Source organism: Terrapene carolina, unplaced genomic scaffold (genome assembly GCF_002925995.2).
Source record: "Terrapene carolina triunguis isolate 2854851 unplaced genomic scaffold, T_m_triunguis-2.0 Scaffold68, whole genome shotgun sequence".
Classification (NCBI taxonomy): Eukaryota; Metazoa; Chordata; order Testudines; family Emydidae; genus Terrapene; species Terrapene triunguis.
This window is the reverse complement of record NW_020664419.1, coordinates 65,157,760-65,183,361: the sequence shown is the minus strand read 5'-3', so window position 1 is coordinate 65,183,361 and position 25,602 is coordinate 65,157,760. Positions and strand designations below refer to the sequence as shown.

Genomic DNA, 25,602 nt, shown 5'->3' with positions numbered 1-25,602 from the left:
ATCTGTAAAGACAGCAAAGAGGCTGCAGGGTTTGCACTCTTCCTTGAGATAGTGACCACTATAGGAGCTCGGAGGAAAGGGGGGGGTGTCAAGAAACTCCCCCACTTCTAAGAAAAGGAGCATGTTTGCAGTGGGGAATGCAGGGGGGTTCCAAGATTATCTTCGTTCCCCCACCTCTTCTATGGTCCATTTACAGCTGGTAGGAAATTTCCATTAAAAAATGCTGTTTTGTTGAAACTGAAACATTTTGCCAAAGATGTAATTTGACAAAAGTTTGTTGTAAAAAGTATTGGAATACTCCATTCCAAGAATGTCAAAACAGGAGGTTTTGCTTTGGGTTTTTTTTGGAAAAGAACATTTGATTTTTTATATGAGAATGTCTTTATTTCAATTTTTAAAAAAAATTGTTTTAATAATATGAAAAAGTTGAAATCAGAACAAAACTTTTTGATTTTATGAAAATTAAATATTTTGATCAACCCCAAACTATTTTTTTCAGAGTTTTGTTTCACAGGAAATTTCTAATTTTTTTTGTTTTCATTCTGTTTAGGAACATAAAAAAATCAACATTGTGGAGTTGCCTGTGAAACTGAAAATCTGGTTCCTGCACAGCTGTACTCCTATTATTCCTTGGACTAGTCTGAAACCCGCCCCACTGGTTTGGACGCACATGCCAAAATATTGGTCTCCCTTCTTCATCACTGCTATCAGCATTAGCATGACTTGAAGAAGAGCTCTGTGTAGCTCAAAAGCTTGTTTCTTTCACCAACAGAAGTTAGTCCAATAAAAGATATAGCCTCACCCATCTTGTCTCTTCAGCATTAGCCACAGTCATTTGCCATCACCAAGATGTTATTTACTATGCATTTATGTACTTGTTCTTAGTTGTAGAGGTTGTGGTCAGATCTCTGTAACGGCCTGTGCACATGGCATTTTAGGATTGTTCCTTTGCCATGTTAATAACATTCAGCAAAGTGCTATTACTAAATACTGGTCATTGGGATACATAAAGTAGTGATTGCAATAAAAAAATGTGCTGGAAATAAAGAGGCCTAAAACTTCCAAAAAGAAACCCTTAGACTAGAGCACCCCTGAACAGAAGAACCCACACAGCTTGGGATTACTGAGGCAAACACACAGCACACTCTAGCAGTGAAGTATGTTTGTAAGGTCACCACGACAGTGCATGCTGGGCCATTTGGGCAGCGCAGGACGTGTGCAACCGTCAGTCGCAACATTCGCCTACATGACTTGTGACTGCTTTGAGTTTTTGAGTAAATTTGTAGTACTTTCTGGCTGTGCCTTGGCAACAGAGCAAATCTTCCCCCGTTATTTTTGCTTTCAGCCCCAGCCAGAAATGCAGTGGTAGCTGAATATTATATATCTCCGCATACCTCACAAAAAGCCCAGGTTTGGTTCGAGTTAGGATTAAGGTTTAGTTTTGTTTTAGCCAAACTGGTTTGTGCATCATAAGCCACAGACAAGAAAGAAAAGAAAATCCTCACAGATCATCTTTAGAGACAATGAAGAGTGAAAGCTCTCACTTTGCTGTTAAAAAAAAAGTATTAGCCTAAACTGTGCAATTTGTGCATCATACTGAAAGACAGAGTGCAAACGTTGCCTATGTGAGGGCCAGAGTGACAACTTGCCAGGAGTCTGAGTGCCTTAGCCCATCTGAGTGAAATGGATCTTTTGCAGCAACTATTATCTTTAATATGGAGATATACAATGCAGAGTCTACAGCTCCATCACACAATGCTCCTTCATTTCCCTGCCATTGCAGGGGCCTTGAGTACTGGTGCACCTTAGTCCCTCCTATTCTCTGCCTAATCTTCTGTGGACCTCATTTATTTTGGTCTCATTACCCTTGTTGGGTTTAGTGTGTGGGTGCTGGGTGTTATTGGTGGCCTGTGATATACAGGAGGACAAATGATGTAGAAGTCTCTTCTGGCCTTAATCTCTATGACTTTATGGAAACAGCCTAGCTTTGGGTATCAGAATTGAGCTTTGCATGCTGGGACTTGCAGTCTCCAAGGGCCACCACTTCAAATGCGAGCAGCTGGACTACAAGCTACATTTCAGAACAATATAGGTAGGGTGACCAGATGTCCTGATTTTGGACAGTCACGATATTCGGGGCTTTGTATAGGTGCCTATTACTGCCCACTGCCTGTCCTGATTTTTCACACTTGCTATCTGGTCATCCTAAATATAGGCCACATCTGGCCCGCAAGCTGTGTTCTGGCCTCTTGTGCTTTAGGTATAATTGCAGTCCGTTGTCACTCGGCTGGAAACGTCTTTGAATCTGCTGCTGCTCAGTGCATCGCCACAGCGGCTCAGTGGTTTGTAATATAAATTTTTCTAATGGAAGTCAAGTTTGGTGGGGAAAAAATGGTACACTTTAACTCCAATAAAAACAAATTGCTTGTTGATAAGCCTCTTCTTTATGCAGCAAGCTTCTCTATGTGCTGCATCAAGGGCTAGGAGCAGAAGGAGCTGCTTGATTTTAAACTAATTAAAGAGATCCAAAGGTTATCTGCATGTTTTTAATACTAGAAGCTGAAACCACTTGTAATTCATCACCTGGGACTGAGGTCAACTCCCCTCCAGGTTCACCTTGTGACACAAAGTTTCACCAATTTTAATCTTACTGTGCAATTTTGCCATGATTCATCATAATTCTGTGACATTTGGTATTGCTTAGTGAATTTCACAGAAATCTGGGGAAAAAAATGCAGGTCCAATCCCCGCAGTCCACCCACCAGGGCAAAACTCTCATTGGCATCAGTGGGGCCGTTCACCAGAATAAACCGTGCAGGATTGGACCTGGAGCAAACAAGTTACACCAGAGCTGGTCATCCATGTCTTGGCAATACATTTTTGACAAAACAAACCATTTTCATGAGCTCCTGGGAATGTATAAAGATTTTTTTTTATTAAAAAGACACAAACTTTGTCATTTCATCTAACTTCACATATCCAGCAGGACAGGGCACAATGCTCCAGCCGTTTCATGGAAATCATGTGAGTTCTGGTCCTGTTTTAAATGCATTTTTCCATTTAAAAAGCAGTGGATGGTTTCAGTTTTTGGTAATCTAGATTGAGCAGATGGGTGGGCAGACGGTGGGTATAAAATAGTGCTTCAGGAGAGAACAAGGGAAGCAGCTTGCTCCCATTCATCGCTGCTTGTTTGTTAGAGGAGAGACTCTGTTTGAGGTGTGGCCTGTGCACAGGTGGCGCTGATCCTGCTCACAGTACATTTGGTTGCAAGCTCCCACTGACTTCAATGGGAACGGGAGCAAGCCCAGTTGAAAGAGGTGATCTAAATGCTGTATGATGGAGAAAGTATATTATATATAAATGTTTTGTGTTATATACATCCTGTCATCTCATCGACTAAAGAGAAGGAATGGGTTTTCTATAATGCCTTCAGATTGGCAGTCATATAAATATTTCCAGGCACTCCGAACGAGAGGACGTGGCCAGAAGAAGTGGATTAGATCCTTTCAGAGAGGAAATGAATTGACACTAGACACAGGATTAACCCCTTTCTGCCGGGGCTCCGATTTAGTGCCAAAGAAGAACTGCTCTTTGATGAAAGGGCTTGTAGTGCTTTTGAGTTGTGCTACCATTAGATCTTGAGTCTTCAGGGCACAGAGTCTCCCTGGCTGGTTCTCAGCTCCTCCTCATCACTCCACTTTTTTTCTCATTTAGTCCCTCCTGTCTCAGGCCCCTCCTCCTTCACCAATGACACATGCACATAGCCCACGCTTCTTTTCTCCACTAGCTGGCATATAGCTGCCACTACCACTGGCCCGCTGGTACTGCTCCTACTTTGGTCCCCCACAACCACCTCCCCCTCAGGCCTCCCTGCTCACTTGACTCCCGCTTGCATCTTCTGCTTCCTTTTCAGTTGCTCTGTCTGTCTCTCCTCTCTCCCCTCTCTTACTGCATTGTTCTTGTCACTGTTCAAGGCAACTGCACCAGTATTTCCCCTCAGTGGTTCAGCAAGGGCACCCACTCTCAGTTTCCAGTTCCCCAGCTGCTGCCTTTCTGGGTGGAGAGCTGCATCTCTCTCCCTTCTGACCCCGGTATACCCAGGCTGCACAGGTCCCTGTGTTCACTGTGTGTGGCACAGCACAGACAGGTTGCCCAAGGACACCTGCTTTCTTTCTCTTCAGAGACTGAAAACAGAGTGATTGTCAACAGTTATAAGTTACCACGCAGCACTTCTTAAGTAAACCTACTTTATTCTTAAAGTAAAAAGCATTACAGAGAACACTGTATTAAAAACAATGGAAGAACCCACACGTACACTAATCACTTACCAGCGTTAATTCCAAACCTGGCAGACTCAGTCCTTCCAACCCTACCCTAAGGATCAGGCCCTCCAGGGATCAAAGGTCCTGTCCATTTACTGGATCAGGAAAAAGATACTGAGTCAGTTTAAAACAAGACAATTTATCCAAAAACCCTTTCTTTATCTGCTGGTCCCTGGAGAACTCAGGTGGAACTAGTATATGCATCCCTGTCCGGGGTGCGTGTGTCAAGTATCAGGGGGTAGCCGTGTTAGTCTGTATCTACAAAAACAACAAGGAGTCTGGTGGCACCTTAAAGACTAACAGATTTATTTGGGCATACACTTTCGTGGGTAAAAACCTGTGTGTGACTTCTCTGTCAATGTCACAACCTGAGTGAATTTGCCTAATCACTCACTGCTGTTCTCCTGTTTACCATTCCCATGGAAATACATACAATAGCATATACACAATTGCATTTTTAAGACAACGAATTCCAAAGATGTTAAAACAAATTCAATAAGGTTTAACTTACTTCAATAAAGTGTATGCGTGGTATTGGAGGCCATTGTCCATCTGGCACAATTCCTGCTCCCCAACATCCTCTGGTTCCCTCTTTTCTGTTCCAGCATCATGCTCCTTCTACCTCTCCTCTCTTCCTCTATTTCCTCTGCTCTGGTCTTCCTCCCTTTGCTGAGACAGTCCCTCGCACTTCCCAGTGAATCTCCCACCCTCTGACCACTGCACTCAGGAACCTCCCTCACCACTTCCCAGGGGCCACTGATGTTCCAACCTCTTATTTTTGAATTTTCTAAAGAGGAGGGCAAAGAAATTATCATAATCAGCTTTTATTTAAATATGCACAGCGCAGGCAGATAGGGCCTGAAGAGAATGGAGGTGAATAAACCAAGCAGCACAATTCACGGGGTCTGAGCAAAAGCTCTGAAATGGGGCTCAGGGGATAACAATGCTGCTCTACTTCACAGGGATGTTGGGCACTGTTCAGGTTCTATGGTGATATAGGAAAGCTTATAAATAAATAATAGACATTAAAATCCCCAGTTCTCACCATGGCTCCTTGGTTAATTCTCGTGTGTGTCTGTTTTCTTCTAGGCTAGCTTAGTCCAGATGCTTCTCTGCACAGTTTAGCTTCTAGTCCATGGGACGATTTGTAACTCTACAGTTAGGTTCTTTATCTCTGAACTGCCACATATTATTAGGTGTATTAAAGTTTTATGACTGATGGATTACCAGAACTAGCCAGCATGGCCAATCCTTTTCCATTCCATTGCTACTGTGTCTTTGTAGCATAAACAGGGGGAACTAAGATGTTAAGTCCCATCTCAGCTGTGCTCTGTCTTCCCACTTTATGATTAAAGTGACCTCCCTATGGACAGAACAATACGTCTGAATGCTTAACTATGGAACTTGTTATATTCTTTCTTGAATGGCTTTATGATGCTTTTCAGCTTCTGGGATGATTTCTGCCACTCTCATCTCAAACATATTTTATTAGCAAATCTTTTTTGTATTTTGGCTGATTATTAATAAATTGACTCTGTAAGTAATTTCATATTAACTGAAAGGGATTAGCAAGTGAGGGTATTAACTGACCTATGTGAAATTAGCTGGTGATTCCACTCCACTAATTGGTACTCCATCAATAGTGAGACCTAGGATGAAATACACAGTTATTCTTCTGGTTGGCTTTTCAAAGTATCACTGACACATATTGATGTGGCAACAGAAAGCAAGGGTGAGCTGCCACACAGGACCGTACAACACCACCTATTGATCAGACCAATGGTCCATCATGTAAGGAACTCATGCAGCCTATGCAGGGCTTGTAGTTTACCCCATTGGTCATTGCCCACCAGAGCTCTCCCATGCCAGCTACATAAGAACTCAGCGAGTGCCAGTCAGTGTCTGCTCAGTGCAGTGTCGGGCTGGCTCCTTACCCACCAGGTGCTATGGTCTCAGAATAAAGCCTGATGCTGAGTCGATTGTGAGTGTTACCTTGCTCCATAACACACTAAGCCCAGTACCATGTCTACAAAAATTGTCCAATGGCCAGTATCAGATACTCCCTGGAGTAGAGAACTATGGACAGCATGCCCATAGAAGTAGATCTTTTCTAGTTAATGGTTGGTGTATGTCCTGAAGCATCAAAATTTACCAGTAGATCTTTTCAAACCCTCTCTAATAATAATAACGGGATGAATTAAGACCTGTGTTATATGCCCATCCAGAAGAATAAGAGGATATAACTTACTCTTTTACTCTGCTGTGTGAGCTACCCATATTATGGGGGGAGGTAGCAGCCTCCACAACCACAGGGCCACTACTCCCCGCCTGAGCATCTGGTCAAAGAGTGTGTGGGCTGGGTCAGGACGTGGCCAATCCCAGTGTACCGTCTAGTGCAGCAGAGTGCAGGTTAGACAGTGCTGGTTACTTCCATCCTAGAACAAGGAGGGAGTCAGGGTTTGAAGAGTCACAACATGGTCCCTGTTTTGCTCCTGGTGCTGTGCACTTATACACTGCCCCAAGTCACTCAGGGTAGATTGTTAACTGACCATGCTGCCCAACGTAACTGGATTGCTCTCACTGGCCATATTCATGAGTACCCAAACCGGGTTCCTGTGCTACTGGTGATAAATGAGCTTCATGGTTCTCTTCACAAAGTTATTTAAGAAGGTGGTATATGAACCAATAAAGTTTGGGAACCACTACATTCCTGCTAAGCTTTTGGCCTTACTTATACCTTGTAGCGATGAGTTCTGCTGACTGCAGAACTAGCTGGTTGTGTAACAAATATTTCCTTTTAGCTATTTAAAATTGGTTGCTCTTAAATTGACTATCTCCTTAGTCTTGTATTATGAGAAATAGAACATCGGATTCACCTTCTCTATACCATTCATTGCTTTGAACCTCTATCATGTCCCCTCTTATTCGTCTTCTCTCTAAATCTCCCAGAGTTTTGAGTTTCTCTTTTCCATGCTGCTAAATCATTTTCAGTTTCTGACTCTAGAACCTTTCTATTTCTGCTGCCCTTTTAGAGCTGGGGTGACCAGAATTGAGCACAGCATGCCAGGTGAAGGTGTCTCATTTATTAACATGTTAGAATGCCATTATATATGTAATTTTCTATTCCATTCCTTATACATCTCAACATCATATTTGCCTTTTTTGACTGCCACTTCAAATTAAGCAGAGAACTCCACTGAAAGGTCTATACGGATGATTGGGTTGGGTCCCCCCCAATGTGTTTACAATTAATTTAGAACTTAGTAAAATGTCTGAATGATTCAATGTATTTCTTCCAACATGCATTACCTTGCATTTGCTGACACTGAATTTCATCTGTCATCGTACTGCCCATTCATCACAGTTTTTAAAGTCCATTTGAAATGCTTAATGCTTCTCTAGTTCTTGACTAACCAAACTAATGTTGCAAATGTTGCCAACTCACCATTCATCCCTTTTCCAGCTCATTAATATCTATATTAAACAACACTAGCCCTACTAATTGTCTCTCTTATGGCCATTCTGTGGATATAGCAGTTCTGTTTATAGAGCCATCAACCTGTCAAATCTCACAGGCACTACATTCACTTGATGTCAGCCATGTTGAATTTTTCCCCAAGAATTTCATTCATTCATCTCACACACATCGCTACATAATTATAAAGTATCAGTGTTAGTGACAATAAGGTGCAATTAGTATCCTTCTTGCAATGTCTCTGAAAATTTGGAGGAGAAAAAGGCAACTCACCAACTGTGGATGGTGGATTACTGCAAAGAGCAGAATCTTTTGACTCAGGTTCCTAAGTCACTTAAGCACTTTTGAAAATTTTATCCTAGCCCTTTAGCTAAATATAGAAACATTTTCAACTTCAGAGCAGATAGACTTCAGGCCAATTTGCCTCTGCCCATATTTTTGGCTATTCTGCCTGGGCAAACTGAGGAAGTGGCAAGGGCTGGTTGAAAAAAAATGTAATTGAAACTTTTCTAAATGAAAAAAAAATGGCTTTTCAAACACAAAAAAAGATTTGCAGAATGGTTTGTATTGCTGGAAATTTTCCAATTTTCTGACAAAACAATTTGAAATTATTTTTTAAAAAATTTGTTTTCAACAGATTCAAAATGAAAGTTTTCATTTCAAACCATATTGATGAACAATGGAAAAATGCTATGAAAATTTTCAGATGAAATGAAAAATGTTCAATTTCATTTGAAATTTTTCATGTCACATCATTCCTATTTTTCAAACCATCCCTAGAAATGTGTCCTCCCCCCACCATATAGTTCTGAGCACTTGCACAGAAGAGCCATAGTCCTTTTAGAAAGCAGCTACTCTTTTTACCACCGGTTCAAAATAAGATGCTAGCTGTTATTTCCAGCTCAATCACTGATATCTTAAGCTACCTAGGAGCCATGGGTTAGGAGCTCAGCATACTGATCACACTACAAAAATAACCATGTTTAAATGTGTTTGTGGCACAGTCATCTTATTATTTTTTTCTATCTACATAGACCAACAAAAGAAGTATGTACGGTAACACAAACTTATTTCACACCTATATTTAAACATGGCTATTTTTGTAACACACTGGTTGATAAGACCTGGTATACATTTCATTCTCTTAACCTCTCAAAATCTGCTCGTCTTTGATGCCAAAAATCTAATGCCCTCTCCCCACCTCCATCCCCAAACATAGACAACAAACTGTTTATTAGTTTCTACTCTGTATCATTTCTCTCTAAATAGCTTCTGTGAGCTTTAGGATTTTGTTGTTGTTGTTAAAAAAAAATTAACCTGCTGACAACTTACATTGAAATTGACTTGTGATATATTATTTCCCCCCAAAAGAGCTGGTTATAAGAGAAATGCCAATCAACCCTAGAAGCTTTCACGTATTAGAAATATCTTGAGCACACAGGCTTATGCATTAAAATGTCCTTAGGATGCTATGTACACTCTAGGGACTTTAATGATGTTTACGGTCCTATTCAGTCCTGACCATAAAGCTTACTCAGCTTTGTAAACTGCTTTAAGACCTGCATAAAAAGTGCTATACAAGTACTAAATAATAATATATTGCGTCATTGACAGCTTCTGAAACTACTTTCCATGTTTGCTGAACACCAACAGCTACTTATCAAACATTACTATAGTAACTTGACTGTTTCTAATTTTCATTCAAAATGCCAGGAGGGCTCTTGTTCACTTTCAAGATGTGCTGCATGTGCTGGGTAGAAAGCTTTTCTCCCATAGCTTGGGCTATGGGAAATTTGATCAAAATGCTGGCTATGCAAAAGTCAACATTTTAGGACAATAAAAGAACCTAGCATTTTGGTGGGCAGCTGGGGGTTATGGTGAGGCCAACTGCTGAATCCTCCTTGTCATGTTGTGCCACTAATATTTAACCAGAGCTCTCCTTTACATCAGGGAGTTCTGTTTAAACCAATAGCACAATATGGCCCTTGATGCATATTTTAGTATCAGCCATTGCTGAAGCAATGCTCTTGTTCTGGTCCCATCACCTCAGCCGTTCATTTATGTTTCACGTCAGTTAGAAATAGCCAATTCAGAAGCCTCACAAAATTATGGCTTATGCAATGACTCCATTACAGTTACCTATAATACTAGTATTCGTACCATTCTGATATACAGCAGTGGCTGACAAACGATTGAACCAGGCACATGTTCTCCTACTATGAAAACTTTCTTTCAGAGTACGCTGTAACATATGCTACCATTTATCTGTATTCTTCCTGGTAGAAGTAACCTCTTGCTCTGGAACTACACACAGGAATTTATAATGTTTTATTGCTACCACCTCCACTGCTGCATAGTGAGAGGCCTGTTATGCAGCTGGATTAATAGCATAGCCTGAGGTTTTTAGCTGACTTCAGAGGATATATCTGAATTAGCAGTATAGGATCTGGTTTAAATCGGTGCCTGCGTGTGCAATTAAACTGCAATTCCTGGGTGTAAGATCTCTTCAAAAAAAACCAACCTGTGGGTCAAATCCTGCCATCTTTCCCATTCCCGTCAGTGAGAGGTTTGACTGAGTAAATATTGCAGGATTTGGGGTTTGATTCGGGAAGACACTCCATCTTATGCGTAACTCCATCCTTATATTCAAAATGTAAGGATGTGTCTAAAGTTAAGTTCATTTCATTTTCCTTGGGACTTAATCATGTATTTAAATGCTATCTCAATTTTCCTGAATGGAGACTTTAATCCAGTGAATTCATGAAGACACTAATTTTGATTTTCTTAATTACTATGCCTGTAGGGTAACTCAACACTTATTTAAGAGGTTACAAATAATGTTGAGTCCATTAGTCGTGGGGGAGTGAAATGTTAATAGCTTTGCTTAGTTTATGCAACTTTTAATTTTGGCCTTTTTCTCCATGATGAATGAAATTATTTACCTGAAAAAAGCAATTAAAAATTAATAAAAGAAGAATGATTTAAATGCAAATTTGATCAGAGTGCACAATACAATCAATTCATATTACAAAACAATTGGTAAAAGAAGCAACTTACTTCAAGATGATTTATGTATCTGTAAAGGATTTGCAAGCATTTATCTTGCAAACTTGATAGACAGAATCAGGAGTTTAGATGAAGGAAAGACTTAGTCCCTCAGCCTCAGACTATGGAATATTTATTGTTGCAATACTATTTTTAATAGTTATTCTAAAATTGTATTTGTTTAGATTTGTGATATGGAATATAGAGGAAGTGTTAGTCTAAAGTTTGAACTTGGTTCTACATCAAGGCTATTCTTCTGTTAAAATGTTCTTAAAGAAGTATGCAAAAGTATTGGTTTACTCACAGATACACAGACAGAGAGAACTATATATTCAAAATACGTAACAATAGGCTTTGCTTGTAGAAATAGAAATAAGGAAAAGTAAAACATTTGTAATGATGAAGGATTGCATAGCACTCTCCAGATAACATGCCAGCACTCTCTGCAACATGAGTTAGGCATTTGGCATGTGGCATTTTCCCAAGGACTCAGAACAACTTAATTAAGAATAAAACAAGTGGGTGGCTCTATTAATCTGAAGAAAATATGCACAACTCTTTCGTTAAAATTCCAGGTGTAACATTCTAGCAGAATAAATGGAAAAAGTAATTGGAGACTGAGTTCTTAGTAAGGTTTATCTCTCAGTTGCACCTGATTCTTAACGTGGTCTAAAAATATCTCTGGAATAACCTAGACTGGAAATTCATTTGTTTATTACAAAATTTTAATGATCAGATAACTTGTTCAAAATAATCTATAATGCTTCCTTCTCCAGCAGCTGCCTTGTCTGCTTCAGAGTTCTCTAGCTCTTTTGACTGGCTCTGCCAGCCATCCCACTTTGACTCTTCCCTGATGGTACCAAGTAACTTCACTCCTTTGACAAATCTCAATTTAGGTCCCAGTCCAGCAAAGCACTTAAGCATTTCCTTAATTTTAAGCACATGCTTAAGTTCTGTTAAAGTCAATGGGCCTTGAACATACATTTAAAGTTTGCCTCCTGGTTAAGTGTTTTGTTGAATAGGGATGGGTTACTGAATCGAGGCCTTAACCATGTCCCAAACAAATCAAATTATTTCACAGCTTAATATGGTAATTTATTGATATCAGAAATGCTCACAAGATTGCAAAGCTATAGGAAACATTATAAAGTGCTTATGACATTGTTGGCACTGTAATAATAACAGCAGTAATGTATGTCCAGTAAATTAAGCTCACATAATTTCTAGATTTGTCCTCCACTATTTTTGTTGCACATCTTAGTCATTTTTAAACTTGGTACATGGAGGGCCTTTTAAGTGGGCTTCCTATAGGGCAGAGAACATAGGATTTCTTGTAGATATTGGTTGAATTGAAATATAAATGCTGAGACACAGTTAACTTGGGCTAATTGGGCCTTTTCTTTACTTGTGATTTTCTTGTACAGCTAATAGTTGTTCTGGTGTCTATTTCTTTGTTCTTTCAGAGTCCATCCATGTAGGATGGCACAATAAAGTCATTCTTGTTGGCTATATGTCATCTTACCAATCCATTTTAGTTCTTGGCATTGATCACTCACCTTATTTTTCAGATGCTTCATTTCATTGTCTGTACTTTTCTATTTCTAAATTGTAACGTCTGATTTAATAAAGAAGTATTCACAAAACAAGTACCTGCACAGACAAAAGGCAGTCAAAGTATTATTTCATTTATGAAACTTGAGTGCAGTAAAGCCCAGCTTTTAGCAACAATGTGATCGCTCATTGCTATTTATCAGTGTTTATTTAAGATTTTAGTTGAATTAAGAACAAGGAAAATGCAATTTAGTGCAGAAAGGGGGTCACATAGTCTAGGCCTTAGTTAATTTATCTTTTATGACAGAGTCCATTTTCTGCTGCTCGTATTATTCCATAGAAAAACATTTGCCTCCTGAAAGTGCATCTGCAGCTGTAGCATGGACTAACTTAGTGGTAGCATTTAATTTGTGTTCCATTATTCAGTTATCAAGAAAAAAGTGCATGCTGAGAAATGCTATGTTTATTTAATAATAGCATAAACAGTAGTTTTGATAGGCAGAACCAATTACACTAGTACTTAGCTGGGAATACTATACCATTAGCTCAGAAACTGTTGTCTAAAAATCTCTGTCACTGGACTACAGGGATTCATCAGTCAGCTCTCCAGATAAATGCTAATAAGGAGATAAATTGATGCACTATACACACACGGTTTGGCAATTCAATATGGTAGTATGTTCCCTTAGCTCATGTATGTGGGATAACTTGCAAGAGTTATATCATATTTCCTTTTTATAATATATTATTGTTTATCGGCTTGAAGTATAATTGTTTTCATTTGGTTTTGGCTGCAAATGAATTTTAAATTTCTAGTTTGGATGAGGGATTAGGTTCTCACTTACATGCAGGCCCTTTTATACCACTCTGGCAGCCTAAAAAATCTTTAAAGTGCATGTAAATGTAATTTATGCTCAATGTAAGGACTCTTTACACTACCAGAGTAGAGTAAGGAGACCATAGACTAAAGGTGAATCTGGCTTTAGGAGATTAATCACCACCATCTTTAGATTGCCAACCAATTTTTTATTTAAAAAAACCTTGTGTTCTTGTATGTGAGCTTCTATTTTAACTAGATAAATGTTAATGGACACTAATGCTATATAAACTCATAGACTTTAAGGCTAGAAAGGATCATCATGATCATTTGGTCTGACCGCCTGCACATTGCAGACCACAGAACCTCACCCACCCACTCCCTGTAGTAGCCTGATAACTTCTGGCTGAGCTACTGGTGTCCTCAAATTTTGATTTAAAGACTTCAAGTTACAGAGAACCCACCATTTATTTTAGGTCAAACCAGCAAGTATCTTGTGCCCCACGCTGCAGAGGAAAGGGAACCTCCCCACTCCTAGGGGGAAAATCCTTTCTGACCCCAAACATGGCAATAAATTAGACCCACCATCCAGACACCTGGGAAAGAATTCTCCATAATAACTCAGAGCCCTCCCCCTCTAGTCTCATCATCAGCAGTTGGACATATTTACTAATAGCAGTTGCGGATAGGCCACATGTCATTGTAGGCAATCTCATCATACCATCCCGTCCATAAACTTATTAAGCTCGGTCTTAAAGAAATTAGGTATTTTTGTCCCCTCTACTCCCCTTGAAAGACTGTTCCAGAAGTTCACTCCTCTGGTGGTTAGAAACCTTCTTCTAAATGTCAAGCATAAACTTGTTGATGACCAGTTTATATCTATCTGTTCTTATACCAGCTTTGGCCCCCTAACTTAAATAACTCCTCTCTTTCCCTGCTGTTTATCCCTCTAATGTATCTATAGAACACAATCATATCTCCCCTCATTCTTGTTTTGTTAGGCTAAACAAGACAAGCTTCTTAAATCTCCTCTTGTAAGGTAGGGTCTCCAGTCTTCTGATCATCCTAGTAGCCCATCTCTGCACCTATTCTAGTTCAAATTTATGTTTCTTAAACAGAGGAGACCAAAATTGCACACAATATTCCAGATGAGGTCTCACCAGTGCCTTGTGTAATGGTAATAACGTTTCCATGTCTCTACAGGCAATACCTTACCTGACGCATTTTAGGATTGCATTAGCCTTTTTAATGGATCAGTGTTCACGTCGCACTCCCTGTCAGTACTTGGCCCATCCCAGGAAAGCTAATGATATAACCAGCGGATCAAATTCGGTGATGAATCTTGGTCACGTGCCGAAGAAGATCCGATACATCCCCAGTTTACAGCAAAAATTCTTGTTGTTAGTCCCTAAGTGCATGACCTTGCACTTTGCACTATTAAATTTCATCCCATTTCTATTACTCCAGTTCTCAAGGTCATTCAGATCTTCTTGTAGGATATTCCGGTCCATATGGGCAATACCTCCCAACTTTGTGTCATCTGCAAATTTTATTAACACACTCTCACTTTTTGTGCTAGAGTCATTAATGAAAATGGTAAATGATTGGTCCTAAAACCAATCCTTGAGGAACTCCACTAATAACCTCCCTGCACCTGGATATTTCACATTTCAGCATGACCCATTATAGTCTCCCCTTTAACCAATTCATTGCCCACCTTTTGATTTTCATATTACTCCCTATTTTCTCCAGTTTAACTAATAATTTTCCATGTGGAACTGTATCAAATGCTTTATATTTGTTACTTGTTTAATCTGATTGCATCAGAGCACCAGAGCTTGCTGCATTATATCAAAGATAACTCAGTTTTGGAGACAGTGGGGAAGTTAAAGTTTGTGAGAGTTTACCCTGGAAAAAAGACATCCTTATTAAGGAGAATCATCATTTTCCTATGCGGCACCCTAATTTTCAGAATTTCCCATTTCTTCTTAGAAACATGCAAGGTTAAATTACATCAAACAGTTGTTGTCTTACACGTAAAAACTGGTTTGACTTTTCTAATTAGAATCTACCTTGAATTTTATGACAAAATGTATTATATACCCATGTTGTTATATATATTTAGACATCTATAAGGCATTTGAGTTAGTCCCACATGACATTCTGATAGTCAGTTCAATATTAATGGATTAAAAACTGGTTAACTGATAGATTTCAAAAAATAACTGTAAATGGGAAATCATCAGAATCATCTGGCATGTTCCAGGTGGGGTCCAGCAGGAATCTGTTCTTTGCTAAATGCTATTCAATATCTTTATCAAAGTGCTGGAGGAAAATACAAAATTATTGCTGGTACAATTTGCAGGTAACAGAAAAAATTGCTGGAGTGTTAAATAATTGATGGTGTAAGTTATATAGAATTATCTGGATCATTTGGTAAGGCAGGCTCTTTTAATAACATGTGTTTTAATACAAATGCAAGGTCATACATTTAGGATCAAAGAATGTAGGTTACATTTACAGACTGGGACACAGTATCCTGGAATGCAGTGATACTGAAAAGGATTTAGGGGAATAATGCGACTTAGGCGATGCTGTGCTTAAGGGAACAAACATGAACCTTGAATGCATAAGGAGAGGAATAGCAAGTAGTAGCAAGGAGATGGTATTACTTTTATAGATGACATTAGTGAGACTGATACTTTGTCCAGTTCTGATGTCTAGACTTCAAGCAGGATGTTGACCAATTGGAAAGTCTTCAAAAAATTGCTACAAGAATGATTTGAGGTCTGGAAAATAATACCTTATAGTGACACACTAAAGAAGCTTAATCTACTAAATTTATCCAAGAGGAAGGTAGAAGATGATGATCATGAAAATGTGGAAGAAATTTCTGATAGTAGGTTGCTCTTTAATCTAACAGAAAAAGGCATAATGAGGTCCAATGGTTAGAAGCTGAAGCTACACAATTCAGACTAGCAATAAAGCACACATTTTTAAATAGTGAGAATAATTAACCATTGGAACAACGTATCTGGGGATGTGGTGGATTCTCCATCACATGAAGTTTTATATCAAACTGGATGTCTTTCTAAAAGATATGTTATAGCTCAAATAGAAGTTATGGCCCTGATGCAGAAATTATTAGGTGAGGTTATGAAGCCTGGGTTATACAGAAGACCAGGTTAGATGATCACAATGGTCCCTTTTGGCCTTAAAATCTATGATTCTATGAGAATTAAAATATAACGGGCTTTCACTGACCATCACTGACTTCAATGAAACTACAGTGATTTATACCTGCTGAGGATGTAGCCCTAAAATCTTATAAACTATAGGAACAATTTTACACGAGTGAAACCAGTAGTCTTGAATAAAACTGGTGGAGTGGTGAATCAGGCCCTTAGATTGTTCCTGAACTACTTAGCCACTCTGTTTTGGATTCCTGCCTGGAAGTTGTCATTCAAAAGCAGCAAAAGGATCACCAGAACTAGAGAGGATACATGCTTTCATTCTTATAAAGATTAGTTATGCAGTATATATAGAAAATTACTTCCTTCCATTTGCCATTTTGTTTACATATTTTACCTTTGAAATACAACCCAATCATTCAGTATTCCTGATCGCAAAGACACCAGACCGCACTTTCAATAAATAATTCCACTTTAATGTCAAAGTAATAATTTAGACAGATACAGTGTGCACACCTGCAAAAAAATATATGCAAGCTGGTTTACAAGCTAGAGGAACAATAAACCAATAAAAATACATCATCCAGTTAAGTCCGATGACACCAAATACTTATTATTAGAGCTTTACAAAGACTACAAAACTTCTCAGATGATTTATTTCACTGTTTCTGTCTATTTACATGATATGTTACATCAAAAAATGTACAAAATATAAAATGTATACAGACAAATGTTTCACAAACAATTTTTAAGTTGTAAACTAGGTGGACTCACTGAGATGTATTGCAGGAAGTTTTGTATATGGTAATATTGTGTGTGTTTGTATCTAAAATGGCAGGAAAAGATTTGCAAATTTGTTCAGAACACATATGTAACAAAGATCAGCTGGTTTTTTTGATCAGCTGTCAGATACATGTGCTGATGTTTTACAATAGAAACTGATCTAAGTTTTGGGGCTCCACGTCAGTCTGACTACATTCTACATGCATAAAATCAATTAGAGTTTGTACTAGGGCAATAGCACCGTGTACGGACCGCTAGATTCACTGATGCAGCTCAGTGCCATTGGAAACTGCATTGATTTCTTTGTCTTTGTTTTAAAGCAAATGACCACAGGGTGGCCACAAAGAGTTAGTAGCACCAATTACAACATCCTGAAGGTAACATCCATTTAAGTGTACAGTACATATACACAATGCCATAGCCCTTGGATTATTATTTTTTTTAATTATTTTATCCAGTTGTCTCTTGTGGCAATAGCATTTCCAATTATTCTGATCAGTTTTCATGCAATCTGTTTGTAGCCTGCCATGACAGATGCACTTAAAATTTCATTTTTTGCCCCCAGAAATGTATTGGCTTAATATACAAATTGAAACATGCTCACTCTAGCATTGATAGCTCCTGCATAGTCATAACAACTGTAAATACAGGACAAACACACGAGGTTAAAAACAGTTTTTAAGGTTTGCATTCTGTATTTGTTTGCAACATTGAGGAAATCTCAGCAAGTATAACATCTCTTAACACCAACAGGATAAAATACAATTTCTTGTTTGTTTGTTTTGATTTGTGCAAGGCTTTTTATATTTACAATACCCACCCAGTAGACTGTGCAAAACCAACCCACTTTTACAGTATAAACTCTTCCTCTTCCACAGTGGACATCACTGCTTCAGTGTTCTTTAATGCTGTTTTTTTTTCATGTACAACAATATCAATCAAAACAACATGCTTAAAATTAGAAAAAGAAAAAAAAATAAACAAATATTTGTGCTCATGCTGCATCAAGTGCATCCAGCTCTGCTGGATAAGAATTCGAAACATCTATCCTTCAAAAACTCCATTCCACAGGACTGAATGGTTCTGGGTCAGCTTTTTCAGCTTTTAGGTGATAGTGGAAGTGGGTTCTAGGTTTCTTGTATATTTCTGAGGGTAGGCAGAGCAATCTATTCACAAGATAAAAATACTATATAGCAACTGTTCTTTCTCCTATCCATTTCTTAAAAAATCATGATATACAGATATGAGGCTACTGTGTTAACTGACGTTATTTCGGTAATAAATGAAAACAAAACAGTGTAAATTACCAATGGTTTAGGAATTAAACCAACCGTAAAACTGTTCTAGAAATCTGTTTTAAGGCAGTGAAACAGCACCATAGGAAATGTTCCTTCTTCCACTGAAAAGGCTCAAACAAATGAAGCCCTAAAAAGCCTTTAGTCAGTGTTGGTTAATAATTGGTATAAAACTGTAAAGGAGTGGGTAGGTGGTTAAAAAAGACCTTTGTGGTAAAAACAACTTTATAAAATCGGTGACTTGTACACTAAAAACTTCATGGAGAGTGTCACTGTGACCATGGCAATTAAGAATTAAATTGGCACTTATCCAGCATATCACAGTAGTGTTTTCTGGTGATAGCACAATACTGTTTGTGCTTATTGAGTTACTATCATCATCTTTGATTCATTTTGGAATGGGCAGTAGTGTACGACAAACACTACTGTAGTCCTGTGACCAGCACCATGTGGCACAACAGAGGTTAGAAGAGGAGCAGAAGACTGCATTGCTAATGCAGCACCTCAGAGAAAAGTAAAGGAAAAAAACAAAAAGTTTGTACTGTAAACTTTTAGAGAGAGAGTTAGAGAGAGAGAGAGAGAGAGAGAGAGGAAAAACAAAAAAAGGTTCCAGTTTGGCTAACACATGTGCAATCTGCTTAGTTGCCCTCCATTTAGGGCCCTTTCCAGTTGATTAATGGAGTCTTACTCGGCTCCACTCATATTGAAATGCCTTGAAATTAAACAAATTCAAGCTTTCCACTTCAATTTTAATTCCTGACTTTGCAGAGTTAAGCCTCCTGCCTACCTACAACACGCCGCTCTTGTTCAGGGACCTCAGTGTGCTGCTTTAATCCTGGCAGTAGTTAGTGGCAATAGATTTTACTATAATCCTCTACCCAGGTTTGTCCCCTCTAGAGAGTTGATTCAAGAGAGGAATCCAAAATGTCATCATGGTGGCTGGTGCTATCACTGTCACAGCTTTGTGCACTCGAGTAATTGGCTGCTTCTTGGAGCCTCATTAGCATATTCATCTGAAAAAGAAGGTAATGTTTATGTAATCACTGTAGCATTTAATGCAGCAAGGGCTATGTCAAAAATTAATTAAACTACTCTGGTGTATGCAGTGTGCTGGTACCCAGAGTGAGAGAAATGGCAAAATGATTTCAGAACGGGCAAAATATCAGTGGCTCCTCCTGGCTGCCACCCCTTGCCCAGCCTTCGGTGCTTTAAATAAAAGCATGAGTGTAAAGGTCTAATAAGCCATAGGGATATAATAACTCTGCAATTCAGTGGTGTGAATGGCTGCAGCTGCAACACAGACAGGCAAAGGAAACAGTATCACAGCTGGACATCTGGGCCCGTATTTGGAGACAGTCAAGCCTCCAATAATGTTTTGGCTGCTGTAGGCAGAATAAATTGGAAAAGCAACTGCAAACATGATCACACGAACACACACCCTCCGAGAGAGAGTGTGTGTGTGGGGAGGTGGACTGTAGCCAGCTGCTACATACAAGAGCACCATCTGCTGCTCAAGAGCTGACTTCAGCAAAAGGAACAGTAACAGAAAACAGCAGACTATAGTCCTGAGGAAAGGGGAAGCATAACATAATTCATTTGGGTATTATTGGAGCTTGTAGCACATTTGATAAATCATCAGAAGCCAACGCCTGCCCTAGAAAATTGCTCAGATTCTTGACGACAAACTCAGTATAATGATGATAATTTTATTTATAAAGCAGCACTCATGCCAAGGTCCTCAGAGCACTGAAAAACATTAGCCCAATTTTAAGATAGTGACACATTTTAGGTGAACAGTTCAGGTTCCTTATAACAAAATATATGCAATGAAAGGTAAGAAGAGGGAAGGTATTTTATTTGTGTGAACCCTTTTCAAGTTTGTTCAGGAATACTTGAATGTCTACACTTCATGGCTACACCATTCACAGATAATTCTATAAGCTTTGAACATTGTACTGGGGATACCACGAAGCAGCTTTAAGCTCCAAATTCAATGTGCGTGTTATATACCCTATGTATGAGACAAATACTGATGTGTGTGCGTATGTGTTACATTCTATGTATGAGACAAATTCTGAAATGCCTTGTTATCTCACACAGCGTCAATGGAGCTGATTCATCACCACTGAAATCAGTATCGACCCTCCCATTGGCTTCATGGATGCAGGTTCAAGCCTATATGCAGTGCAGATGCCACACTTTTGACACATGGGGGATGGGGGAGGGTCCAGACAGCAAAGATTCATTATGGTGGGACACAACTTCTGCACTACAATGGAGGGATAGCTCAGTGATTTGAGCTATGGCCTGTTAAACCCAGGGTTGTGAGTTCAATCCTTGAGGTAGGGATCTAGGGCAAAAATCTGTCTGGGGATTGGTCCTGCTTTGAGCAGGGGGTTGGACTAGATGACCTCCTGAGGTCCCTTCCAGCCCATATACTCTATGATTTCTGCACACTGCTATGTGGCATGGATAGTGAATGGGCTGGGAGCATGGCCAGAAGATTCACTCGCAGTGCAAATCCTAAAGGGTCAAAGGACCACTCCTGTATTTGTCAGGTGGGAAACAGTGAGTCACATAGGCTAATTCCCTACATTATCTGGAGATTCATGGTCTGATTTCTGGGAAATGAACGCTCTGAGCACTTGTGGGGACTCAGGAGTAATATTAAATATATAATTGGTATATTCTTTACATTTCAAATTCTAGGTTGAAACACAGACTACAAAGGTAAGTAAAAAGCTTTGTTCTTACCAAGGGATCCCCTTCAGTGTCGCTTTGTGGAATGTGCTTGGAGGTGGTTCCTTCTTGTGCAGATGCGTAACCCTCAAACCCAATGTCTTCTGGTCTTAACTGAAGTAATGATGGCCATTCATGCTGCACAGGTGCGGAGCTCCATGGGTAAGTATCTGCTACCCACTTTGAGGGATCCTCCCATGGCGCTCTTTTACCATACATCTAAATTATGGATATAATACATTTAGTTATTTAGACTGCACACTTTTCAATACGTTACTATTTATAATACCAGACAAATGGAATCCAACGCATCTAAACAACTTTTGCAGCAGAGACTCAACTTTCAAAAGTGCTCAGCACCCACAGCGATGGCCCAAAGCTCAGAAGAGCTCACTTCCAACAGGCACCTAAATGAAATGGCTGTGTATTGAAAAGTGCTCCACATCTTACAACTCCCAATGAGAACAAAAAGAAATTGAGAACAGTAGAAGCTACAGGTTTTGATAAAATGTGAAGTGGAACTTTGGGAAAGGAGAGAGAAATATCACAAGAAGTTGTTTGCAAGGTAGTTGGAAAGTACAAACCCATTTTAAGTGACATTATTTCCACGCCTCTTGCAAAGAAGAGGGACATAGGAAATAGAAACAGAGATGTTCCATTTATACAGGGCTTAGGGAAGCTGTAGCAGAACAATAAGAAAGCCTCTTTAATCTTGAGTAGGGAGTACCTTCAGTAGGTGAAGAGAAGAAATTCACCTAGCTCTTTTTATCTCCAGCTTACTCAGAGAGTCCTATTTTCTCTGAGTGTCACAATGATCTTTTCTGGACTCAGATTATCTTGGTCCTATTGCTTCTTATAAGAACATTTATTTTCTGTATAGTGTAGGCCCGGCAGTATAAAAAAATAAAGCAAGTCTGTAGGACTTCTGTGTATTATTATTATGTTGTTGTTAAACAATTCAGAATGTCTAAGAACTGGGCTGGTTTGTGGCAATCCAATAATTTCTTCTGGAGGCTGCCATCTTGTGCTTCAGAATTGAAGTTTTCATTTAAAAAAAAGTCTGTAGCCCTCATGGTTGTGAAAATGAATTGAACTACTCCTGTTGATATCAAGTTTATTTTTGTTTTAACTCTGCAGTTTAATGAGGATTGTTTAAATGTTAACTATTTCACTGCTTATTAATGTACTCAAGAAACAAATGACATAACCATATTATTTTGGAAAGTGTAGGGGACAATTTCCCGGTGCAAGTGCTGGAGGAACCAACTAGGGGCAGAGCTTTTCTTGACCTGCTGCTCACAAACAGGGAAGAATTAGTAGGGGAAGCAAAAGTGGATGGGAACCTGGGAGGCAGTGACCATGAGATGGTCGAGTTCAGGATCCTGACATAAGGAAGAAAGGAGAGCAGCAGAATACGGACCCTGGACTTCAGAAAAGCAGACTTTGACTCCCTCAGGGAACAGATGGGCAGGATCCCCTGGGAGAATAACATGAAGGGCAAAGGAGTCCAGGAGAGCTGGCTGTATTTTAAAGAATCCTTATTGCGGTTGCAGGAACAAACCATCCCGATGTGTAGAAAGAATAGTAAATATGGCAGGCGACCAGCTTGGCTAAACAGTGAAATCCTTGCTGATATTAAACGCAAAAAAGAAGCTTACAAGAAGTGGAAGATTGGACAAATGACCAGGGAGGAGTATAAAAATATTGCTCAGGCATGCAGGAGTGAAATCAGGAAGGCCAAATCACACTTGGAGTTGCAGCTAGCAAGAGATGTTAAGAGTAACAAGAAGGGATTCTTCAGGTATGTTAGCAACAAGAAGAAAGTCAAGGAAAGTGTGGGCCCCTTACTGAATGAGGGAGGCAACCTAGTGACTGAGGATGTGGAAAAAGCTAATGTACTCAATGATTTTTTTGCCTCTGTCTTCACAAACGAGGTCAGCTCCCAGACTGCTGCACTGGGCAGCACAATATGGGGAGAAGGTGACCAGCCCTCTGTGGAGAAAGAAGTGGTTCGGGACTATTTAGAAAAACTGGACGTGCACAAGTCCATGGGGCCGGATGCGCTGCATCCGAGGGTGCTAAAGGAGATGGCGGATGAGATTGCAGAGCCATTAGCCATTATTTTTGAAAACTCATGGCGATCGGGGGAGGTCCCAGATGACTGGAAAAAGGCTAATGTAGTGCCCATCTTTAAAAAAGGGAAGAAGGAGGATCCGGGGAACTACAGGCCAGTCAGCCTCACCTCAGTCCCTGGAAAAATCATGGAGCAGGTCCTCAAGGAATCAATTATGAAACACTTAGAGGAGAGGAAAGTGATCAGGAACAGTCAGCATGGATTCACCAAGGGGAAGTCGTGCCTGACTAACCTAATTGCCTTCTATGATGAGATAACTGGCTCTGTGGATGAGGGGAAAGCAGTGGATGTGTTATTCCTTGACTTTAGCAAAGCTTTTGATACGGTCTCCCACAGTATTCTTGCTGCCAAGTTAAAGAAGTATGGGCTGGATGAATGGATTGTAAGGTGGATAGAAAGCTGGCTAGATCGTCGGGCTCAACGGGTAGTGATCAATGGCTCCATGTCTAGTTGGCAGCCAGTTTCAAGCGGAGTGCCCCAAGGGTCGGTCCTGGGGCCGGTTTTGTTTAATATCTTTATTAATGATCTGGAGGATGGTGTGGACTGCACTCTCAGCAAGTTTGCCGATGACACTAAACTAGGAGGCGTGGTAGATACACTAGAGGGTAGGGATCGGATACAGAGGGACCTAGACAAATTAGAGGATTGGGCCAAAAGAAACCTGATGAGGTTCAACAAGGACAAGTGCAGAGTCCTGCACCTAGGATGGAAGAATCCTATGCACTGCTACAGACTAGGGACCGAGTGGCTAGGTAGCAGTTCTGCAGAAAAGGACCTAGGGGTCACAGTGGATGAGAAGCTGGATATGAGTCAACAGTGTGCTCTTGTTGCCAAGAAGGCTAACGGCATTTTGGGCTGTATAAGTAGGGGCATTGCCAGCAGATCGAGGGACGTGATCGTTCCCCTTTATTCGACATTGGTGTACTGTGTCCAGTTTTGGGCCCCACACTACAAGAAGGATGTGGAAAAATTGGAAAGTGTCCAGTGGAGGGCAACAAAAATGATTAGGGGTCTGGAGCGCATGACTTATGAGGAGAGGCTGAGGGAACTGGGATTGTTTAGTCTCCAGAAGAGAAGAATGAGGGGGGATTTGATAGCAGCCTTCAACTACCTGAAGGGGGGTTCCAAAGAGGATGGAACTCGGCTGTTCTCAATGGTGGCAGATGACAGAACAAGGAGCAATGGTCTCAAGTAGCAGTGGGGGAGGTCTAGGTTGGATATTAGGAAACACTATTTCACTAGGAGGGTGGTGAAGCACTGGAATGCGTTACCTAGGGAGGTGGTGGAGTCTCCTTCCTTGGAGGTTTTTAAGGCCCGGCTTGACAAAGCCCTGGCTGGGATGATTTAGTTGGGAATTGGTCCTGCTTTGAGCAGGGGGTTGGACTAGATGACCTCCTGAGGTCTCTTCCAACCCTGATATTCTATGATTCTATTATGAAGATGACTCATTTGAATGTCTCAAGTGGTTGGGACTTGGCATGTGGACGGAGCATGAGAGAATACCACTATTTTTTTTTCTTATTAGTTTCCCCCTGGTCTAAATAAGCTGCACTAATCTTGGTGTGACTGTGCCTATCAGATGTTCAGTACTCTATCTCAGTTAGTTTAAGCAGTTTTAGAAAACAGAGATGCTTCAATAATGCAAGATTCCAAACCTCACCCTATGAAGCAGAAATTTCAATGAGTGTTGGCGGTATCACTAGATTAAATTTTGGCAAAAGTTACCTTTCCATACCATATTGATCGCAGTGTTGCTGTAGCCTTGTTGGCCCCAGGATATTAGAGAGACAAGGTGGGTGAGGTAATATTTTTTATTGGACCAACTTCTGTTGGTGAGAGAGACAAGCTTTCGAGCTACACAGAGCTCTTCTTCAGAATTCCGAATTCCTCAGAGCTCAAAAGCTTGTTTCTGGCCCAATAAAAGATATTATCTCACCCACCTTGTCTCTCTTTCCATACCATTCTCTTCATAGCATGCAAAGTTGTAGTGAACAAAAAGAGAACAAAAGGGGCCAAACAGAAAATGGAAAAAAAATCAGGTAGAAGGATTACTTCAAGTAAGTGGGGAATAGTTAGGCTCATAGAAAGAAAAGAGAAGAAAAAATGCCACAGACAAGATGGGAATAAGAGAGACATTAGAGCAGACAGAAACTCAGGGAGCAGTAAGACAAAAGAGAGTCAGATTCTCATGTCCACCAACCCTTGGTGCAAAGTGCCTTAAATTGGCTGAAGAAGCCCAATGGAAAATAA

At 40.0% G+C, this 25,602-nt stretch overlaps 1 protein-coding gene across 1 annotated transcript in view; it reads right to left on the bottom strand.

Annotated features, from left to right (window-relative positions):
• Nucleotides 1–16,855: 16,855 nt before the first annotated feature.
• NAV3 (neuron navigator 3) overlaps nucleotides 16,856–25,602 on the bottom strand; it is a 382,361-nt gene continuing 373,614 nt past the window's right edge. Inside the window, exons 39-40 of the mRNA XM_029910866.1 lie at nucleotides 21,234–21,437; nucleotides 16,856–19,492 (exon numbers count right to left, since the gene is read on the bottom strand). Coding sequence (XP_029766726.1) covers nucleotides 19,373–19,492; nucleotides 21,234–21,437 — 324 coding nt within the window. The 3' untranslated portion in view covers nucleotides 16,856–19,372. The remainder of the gene's footprint in view (nucleotides 19,493–21,233; nucleotides 21,438–25,602) is intronic.